The 8792-nt window shown below is 45.0% G+C and overlaps 1 protein-coding gene across 1 annotated transcript; it reads right to left on the bottom strand.

Moving 5' to 3' along the window:
- Positions 1-1265: 1265 nt before the first annotated feature.
- ZP2 (zona pellucida glycoprotein 2) lies at positions 1266-7116 on the bottom strand. Its single transcript, XM_035548977.1, has 18 exons — positions 7109-7116; positions 6912-6988; positions 6675-6758; positions 6489-6583; positions 5515-5673; positions 5138-5182; positions 4750-4914; positions 4213-4309; positions 3956-4137; positions 3470-3599; positions 3111-3292; positions 2941-3032; positions 2723-2847; positions 2248-2437; positions 1843-1978; positions 1667-1763; positions 1493-1579; positions 1266-1408 (listed from the first exon to the last, which is right to left on the bottom strand). Exons 1-18 carry the CDS (start codon positions 7114-7116, stop codon positions 1266-1268), a joined length of 2094 nt encoding a protein of 697 aa, XP_035404870.1.
- Between the last annotated feature and the right edge of the window lie 1676 nt (positions 7117-8792).

Raw genomic sequence — 8792 nt, 5'->3', positions numbered from 1 at the left:
GGTAACAGATAACACTAAGTTTCTTAATAAGTAGAGATTAAGAGGAAAGCAGTATGCAGTTTCATAAGTATACAGAAGATAGAGAGAATACATAGTAGACAATTTATGTGCTGCACTGAACTCTACTTTGACAGAGAAGTGAAGAGCCATAAGAACGCAAACCTGAAATGGACCTACCAAACACATACCTTGAAAATCTGTAATTAGTATGAAGCATTTACAAAGTGACAGGAAACTGGAAAAGTTCATTGAGTAACAAACCTATTCATGATTGTTAGATAGCACCTTATTTTTAAGGCTTTTTTTTTTTTTCAAAGCACTTGATTATCCCTGGGTGACTACTACTCTGTGACACAGGATAAACTGTTACTGTAAGACACACTAGTAAGGACTCAAGAAACATGAGTTTGAACCATTGAACTTGGAGCCTAAAATGTATTCTGCTCATCAATAATCAATAGCAATGACAGCAGTCTGATGCAACGCAAACAAGAAACAGCAACTGTGGGCAGAGGTGCTCAGCAGCAGCACTTCTTGGGATCAGAGCACTGTGTCAAGTGTAACCTAAGGTTGTTTGCTCCACTGCACCTTATTCCTAGAAGCAGCCCTATAGTTTCATCCACCTGTGGACAAAACCAACTAGTCCCAAAACCTCCATCAGTAACCCCTCTGCAGGTAAGCACACCCACAACCTTTCCTATTTTAAGGTAGACAGCCCCAAAACCCTGTTCCCATTTATTAACTGTTCCACAACTCACCCCAGGAAGGCACCACAAAGCTTTTAATCCAGGGGTAAAAAAGGTCAGCTACAGACTAGAGCTGAGCAGCTAGGGGTTCAGCATACAACTACTCAGGCCCACTTATCCTCAGAGAGCTTATGATCTCTGAAGCCCACAATTCAAGGGTAGTTAATTCACAGGTAGTTAAAGATTAACCATACTGATCTTAAAAGCTACCAATACACAATCCTTAGCTCCTCAAAAATAGAGCTCACTTGTCTCTTACAGCCACTTGATTCTCAATGTCACCTTTAAAGACAGTAAGCTTAATATGGCCAGTCACAGGTTACTGCCTACTCAACATGAAGGATCGTAGAAGCTTTGGTTCTGGTTTCAGCTTGATTTCTGACCAAATAATGTAGTAGTACCACTGCTCAGCAAGACATTGTCTTGTCAAGGAAATATACTAAAAAAAATCCAGAGATAAAAGCCTTTCCTGAAAGGGTTAAGGATCACATCAGTCCAAGTTTATTTGGAAAAATCGCACTAACATGTTACATTTAGCATCAATGCTCTTCTCTGTAGGCATTTAAGAACAGCCAAAAATAGCAGCACTGTGGCCAGCAGACAGAGAGCAGCAACAGCAGTCATTGTAACACCAGCCCATGCTTCCTTGCTGAGAGTGTTCCCTACAAAGGGAAAAGAAAGTTAAGTACAGTAAAAAGCTGCGTCCTCAGACTAAGCAGTATGTTACCATAACACTTGCTTAGTACCTTGGGTTGCAGACCATCCTTCTGGCACAAGGAGAACAGGACCCCGCAAGCTCACCACAGCAGAGTTCACACCTGGCATCCCACTCTCTACAACAATAACATAGCAGAGGTGAGCCCCATAGTACAGCAGGTTAATCTTGAATCAGTGCAGCCTAACATCTGCTTAGACATTACCTCTCTTGCTTCTAGATTGTCTAGGACACTTTGTCACACACAGAGGGGAGTCTGGTTGGAAACGGTTACAGATCAGGACACTGCAATGGAAGTACACCTGAAAAAAAAAAAAGATACATCACTTAAAGAAATAACTGGTCCTACTTATTGCTTTAAGCAGAAGTAGTGTCACTTACTAGGCCAGGGAGGGATTTGTCACCAGATATGAAGGCAAAAGTCTTCACTTCCAGCCTTTGACGATAGTTAGGGTAGCTGACACCATGCCCCACAGGATGAAACACAGTCTTGTAGCTGTCCAAGTCATACTCACATCTGCCAATGGTTAAGAAGCAGCAAGTCAGAATAGCACAGTATAAGCCAGATCTTTTTTCCAGAAGTAGGCTACCTTTCAGTGTAGAGATGTTGCCATTCTCCTGCAAATTCCAAGATATCCAGCATGGTGCCAGCAAGATGCCTGAAAGCGCACCTCTAGCAAAGCCCTTATACCTGGGGCTCTGTTTCTAGAGAGAGGTGGTGGGTGGTGGTAAGGGAAGAGTCAGGGGAATCTTGCCACCCACTGCCAACAGGGCACTAGCACTCACCCATCAACAACAATATTCCACTGGGGAAGCGAGCTTGGATCTTGTGATGCTGTTGCCCAACAGTCATCCAATACAAGATGAAGGTTGGGGTCATTGCGGTTCAGGACCTGCACTTCCAGGAAGATGGGCTGCCGTAGGTACCTTACTATTGGGTACTGATCATCACGGTAAGGCTGCCTGTAGGAGTCCTCTGCAAGGCACAAACCAGAACCTTAATACATAAGTTAATGTGCAGGGTCCTGAAGAGACTGGCCTACAGCTCTTCAAAAGACCAGCCAGCCTGCCAGCTGCACTTTGACCAAGAGTCAGATACTAAGCTATAGATTTAAGGCTATAGATTTTCAACCTCAAATAGCATGAGGGAAGAAAGCATATAAAGTCACTGGAAGTCCAAGCATCAGTTCACCTATATACCCTCCCTCTCAACAGAAGGTTCAGTTTTTCCCCAGCTATCTGGAACTAGAGTCAGCATTACCTGGGTAGCTTAGAAGAACTAAGGAGAGGGGACCTTGGTTCATTGAAGAAGACAGGGGAGGAAAGTTGTCTACCCTTACAGAAAGGGATGCATCACCATTGCTGAAGGAGCACAGAACTGTTAACCTGTAAGAATGAGGGAGCAAGTAAGTATCACATTCATACAGAAAATACCTAGACCCAGAACTAGTTACCACCCGAAGAGGCACCCAGACACACCTGAATTCACTGTCCCTTGAGATCCTGCGCAATGGAAAGTCCGCCCATAGTGCCCTCACCTCATTCTCATAAATGATCTTCTCTCCATCAAGCTGAGAAGTAACAACAGCATTAGTGAGGGTATTCCCACTGCATGAAGTCTTCCCCATTAGCCCTGGGAACGTGCTTACCCAATACCTGGTTCCACACCCACTCAGTGGGACATGAAACCAAACCCTGTCATTCAAAGAGGACTTAAAGGCTGGCTTGCATGCTGGGTCTCTCAGCCTAAGCATATCCAAGTCCAGTGGTGGTACAGTACTGTCAGCAAGGACTTCAAAATCCATGTACCCATCCTGGGTGCATACAGCAGCTGGAACAGAGATTTACAGAAGTTATCATGCCCAGACAGGGATGGCTCACTCTGACAAGAGCAAGTGTATTTTAGCTAGACATGTACCTTCCTGTGGAGGCCTAGCTCAAGAACAAGCCTGGAGCAAGTATTACCAGCTGAGCAGCAGGCTGGGCTGAGTCCACTGCAGTCACTCACCTAATGGTATATGCTGGTCACAGGGGCACTCTGGATGCATCACCATTGCCACTATCTCCCCATGGAACTGAAAAGCCAGTTTCAAGGCAGACATGTAGGACTGAACTCCTGGGCAGCTCTCCCCATGTAGCTGAAAGACAACAATTACTCTCCTGTAGTATAAATAGGAGTGTTCATTTTAACACACATGCATATTAAAGTTGATTTTACTTGCCCTGTGGCCACATTGCTCTTCACTCAGCTAGAGCAAGTCTGCCTCCAGCTCTTTTTGAGAGGATACTTCATGAAACCTGTGTTACCTTTGAGTGATCGCTATCTGCCATGGTCAGTTTTGTATTTGCCTTAACCACAATTGCCCTCAGCCAGCCACAGGGCACACAGCTGACTTGACCAGTGCTTAGCACAGAAACTTTGACCATGTTCCCAGTCAACACAAGTGAGTTGAGTTACCACACCAACCCCCAGGACTTCAGAATCTGAACTCACCCTGAACTTCAGGACTTCCCTGCTAACATGCAGCTTGACCCCTCTATTGGTGTCCAGAGCAATCCCATATTCCTGGAGCTGGTCCATTGGGATGGTCTTATCCTCTACACCCACAGCCTTAAGGGTGCCTGGGAAGGCTGGTATGACAACAGTCATGTGTGTTCCATTACAGACTGCTGGACCTGCAATAACAGCCTCATTAAGATATAACACCTACTCCTCATGGCAGAGGAGGACCAGCTTCTTCCATGCATTACCTGGTGCACAAAGCATTCTTGACTCCACAGTTAACCTACGTTCAGGAGGACCATATGTGAGCTTGAGTGCCACAGTGTAGAGCACCTTGCCATCATGCTGCAAAAGATATACAGCTCTATTACAGTGCACTCAGCTCAAGCCATCATAGGATGAATCCTGCAGGTTGGTATATCATATCTGATCCAAGGCTGCTGCTTTACATATCTTGAACAGTTTCTTCCCACCCTTCCAGAAAGGATCTGCTCATGACACTGCTAGTCAGATGCTCATGGGACAGGCTGCAGCTGGAATCCCAACTATGTAGACACCTATCAGCTGTGCATATCTGAGGTGCACACTGTATTCCCCCATTTTATAGGGCTAGACAGTTCAGTGGCAATTATATCAAGTCTAACAGCTTCATACACACACCAGCTAAATACAACATCTGATGACATAAGCTCTGACATCTGCAGGTGCTTTCAACACAAGGAAGGTGTCCGGACTCAGAAGTAGCAGGAGAAGTAGTTCCCAGTCCTAACTCTTCGTGCACCTACCTTGTATGAGACAACTCCAGTAGCAGTAAAAGCCACCTGAAAAATCAGGTTGTGTCCATCAGCTAGAAAGTTGTAGCCTTGCTGCATGGCTTGCCCAAGGCTCAACTGGTGTACCCTGGTTCCATCATCAATTGACAGAGTCCAGGTCATTGGAGTTGCTGGAACCTGCAAAGCAGGAAGTCTTTCCTTAGGAAGGGAAGGATAACCACACAACAGCAAAACATTAGTTCCTCACCCTGCAGCTGTTACACTCAAGCTACCTGTACTGATAGCACCAAATTAGACTTCCCAACAAGATGCAAGTATTCCAGCCTGAAAGCATTAGGCTCAATTTAGGTTCAAAACCAAGGCATACCCACACCCTCCCTTTTGTAAGAGGGTCACCTACTGTATGCTCATCATTGAAGCTTGGAATGAGTCTTGGGAAGGTAACCTGAGAAAGAAAAGCATGAGAGTTAGACAACACAAGCAGACAATAGTTATGAGTTTACCATTCAAGAGAAATCTCTGCTACAAGGTTCCAAAGCAGAAGCTGGCATTAGCATCCCAGTTCCCCCTTCAATAGGGCTGGAGCCAGACCATGTGCATTGTTACTGTCAATTTGCTGACTAGCTCTTCAAAGAGCTGTGGGTCATGCCAAGGTGGACCCAGCCAACAGACCTCCCTGAAGCTGGCTGGAGCTTTCTGCAGATCCCAGCCACACAGTTCTAAGAGACAGCCATCCTGCCTCACAAAGATCTATAGCACTCCCATTCCTCTACTTACTGCCATGAAGTCTTTTGTACAGTTTGTTGCACCAGCAAAGAAAGGAGCAATGATTTCATCTGCATGGACAACATTGCAGTGAGTGCTGTAGGTTATGTTCTTCTCCTCTCCCATTGTGTCATTCACCATCAGCCTCAGTCTCAGCTGGTGCTGACCATGCTATAGGCAACAAGAGACTTTAATTAGAAAGAAGCAGGGCTCACAGCACAAAAAGAAGTCTTTATGACTTGCTCCAACTTAGAGTTATTTCAGGCATTTGTACCAGAGCAAGGACAAGATCAACCATTATTTTAGGAGTTCTATGATGGAAAAAGGATTCTCCAGAAAATCATGGGTGCGCAAGACTAGGCTGCAGAGTAAGAAGTTCTAAGAGATACAGGAATCAAGAAGAAAGCTAGAGAGCTTCAAGGACTACCTGACCAGTGGGCTGTAGTAGCAGCTGTTGAAAAGCACATTAATAAGTACTACACATTAATAGCTACCACAAAACCCCACAGAAGTCTGAGGGCATTTCTAATACCTAGAAGCAACTGATAGCTGTAAAGCTTCTGCCTTTGAGGTCAGTTTGGGGTGGCCTCCCAGTTACTGCTCTACCCCAAGAGAGGATAACCTGCATTATTTGATCTATCAGTATACATATGTAAGAATAAAGCGCTATGCAATTCTTGGACCTCATCTATTTCCCTAGATGGTATCATTTTAACTAGCTCTCAACTCTATTACAGGAGACCACAGCTTTTATGGTGGCATCCAAATGCATTTAATGCACAGCTAGAAGAATAAGTAGTCAGGCAACAGTATTTTAGCAGCTTAAGTCAGTAGTCTTCTGGACTCATCCAGGCATTTCCACTCTTGAATGAAATTAGGACTAAAAACCAAATTAGTACTAGAAACCCTCTTAAATCCAATCCTGACCAAGAAAAAACAACCAGAAAACACCAACAGCACGCTCCTAGAACAGAGACTCCCTTTACCTCCAGACTAGTGCAGTTCAGAAGTGGGACACTGAGCAACAGCTTCTCATAATCCACAGTGTGGTCACAGGACACCATTTCCTCACCACTCACATCTAGGAAGAAGGCAAATGATCAGTCCTGCAGGCAGGCACCCATCTACTTCCAAGCTACAGAGGAAAGGACCAAGCCAGCAGCAATACCTACCCACTGCACACACTTGCCAGGAAGAGTTGCCAAGCTCTCTGGAAAACTCAACCTCCATCCTGTCCGTATGACAGGTCACACTCTCTGCAAAGCAAAGGCCACAGTCAGCTCTGCCCTCACCCTCCTGGAGGTGCACCCCCAGCCCAGAGCCCTCTCTCACACTAGGAGAGGGAGAAGCAGCTCTAAGCAAACAGAGACCCCATCCAAACCCCTACCAGTCCAGGGAGGTCTTATTACCTAAGAGATCCTGATCCCCCAGGTCACCAGCACAAGGGGCCAAGGGCAGCAAAAATCCAAACAGGAGGAGCAGCAACCTGCAAGCACAACAGAAGCAAATCAGAGAGCAGTCAAGGAAAGGGTCCAGCTCCTCCATCCCACACCCAAACCCCACTCACCACATCCTTGGTGTGCTGAAGCACTGCTGCCCCACACACAACCGCATCTCTCTGCCACCACAAGCTTACTCTGGGTTGCCCAGGCAGAGTTATATAGGACCTGGTGCAGGCTCCACACAGGTGCAGCCTTTCTGCTGCGTAAAGGACAGAGAGTTTGCACCTGTGTCTTGTTGAGGCGTAGCCTGCTTGTGGTGAGGAGGTGAGGAGGAGGGTTCATAGGAGACCTTAAAGTGATGCTAAAGCTTTGGCACTGATTGTTGTATACCATTTTAAGGCATTTTCTTCTTGCCCCAAATTTACTCCCTTTATTCTCTTGCCAGATGTTGCATAGAAAAATATACATCTTTTGTCAACTAATTTTTTTTAAAAGGAGATTTCTGTGCCACTTCAATTTTCTGATAATTTAAAAGAATTCCACTGGTAGATTTGTATGTAATTGAAAATATTTTGTTCCCCTCCATGGACAAATCTGCAATGCTGATAGTAGATCTAATTAGGAGGAAAACATGAGTGGCAGGTTAAGGAAGATGAGAAGTCATGTATCAATTTTTAGACTGGAAGATCTCTGGAGGCTCTGGACTGTTATTGTTCAAAGCTAGGATCTGCAACTACACTGGAGTAAACAGCAGCTGATGTTAGTAGCAGAAAAACAATTTGGACTTCTGCTTTTGCCATCAATAGGATTAGTATGAAGCAAAGCTTTGGCAAGAAATTAACTTCCCAGAGACCCCTGGACTCACGAAATGTATACCATGTGCCTTTATTTATTTATTTTACAATCAGAATCACTGCTCTCAAAAGCCATGATTATAGTGAAAATTAACGAAACAAATTCTGAAGCTGTGTGCTAGGTTGTTGCATTATTTATCTATTTTTATTTAGCTTGGACTTAACACGGTAGGGGAAAAAAGGGTTTCAAGTACATGCCCTTTGTAAAACTACCCAAGCGAGGTACTTTCAGGCAGAGTCAAATCTGATGCAAAATTAAACCCGTTCAGTTTCCCCATGCCTGATTCACAGCTTCATCCAGTTGCTGGGAGATGCAGGTCACGTTCCTGGAGGCTGGCTGATGCTGGGCTGGTGGCTACCCAGCAGAAGCTCCATCTCAGGTCATGTCTGAGTGTTGCCGCTAGCTGGGGAGAAATGCAACGCAATGCAAGGTGTGTTAGCAGAAGGACAGGCTGGCGTTGCCTGCTAGAATTAACTGAGGGTTTTGCCTGCTCCCAAATGCCTTGTAACAGATTCTGGCTTGTGTTAGCTGAAAGATAGTGGTGGACCAAACAGCATTTAACAGTTAGAGCAATGTGATTGCCATAGTCACCTGGATTTGCCCTGCAGTGCACGTTAGCATCTCCTGACATCAATATTCTAGTTTGTAAGATTGCAGGATGTGATTCATCAGCATGTGCTAGGATAATTGGTTGTTGCTTCACTTAACATGTCTGAATTCCAGGATGTGCAACACAAGCCGCAGAGAAAGCACGGCCATTTCTCCTTTCAAAAAGTTCAGCTCCACCTGTCTGAGTTGCTGAACCTGTGAAAATAACTATGGCCTGAGTTATGTGGTTAAACATCTAATTCATGTCCTGGAACACAAAACTATCTCCATGACTCTCTTACTTTTCTGCTGAAAAAACCTGCAAGGTCTCCTCTTCAGTTCCTCTGCTGTGTTTACTTATTTGAGTCTCTGACTTCTGCAAAAAAAAAAAAAAAAAAGGCATTG

The sequence above is a fragment of the Cygnus atratus genome, chromosome 15, assembly GCF_013377495.2.
Source record: "Cygnus atratus isolate AKBS03 ecotype Queensland, Australia chromosome 15, CAtr_DNAZoo_HiC_assembly, whole genome shotgun sequence".
Lineage (NCBI taxonomy): Eukaryota > Metazoa > Chordata > Aves > Anseriformes > Anatidae > Cygnus > Cygnus atratus.
Note: the sequence above shows the minus strand (reverse complement) of the source record. Positions and strands in the feature narration are given on the sequence as shown.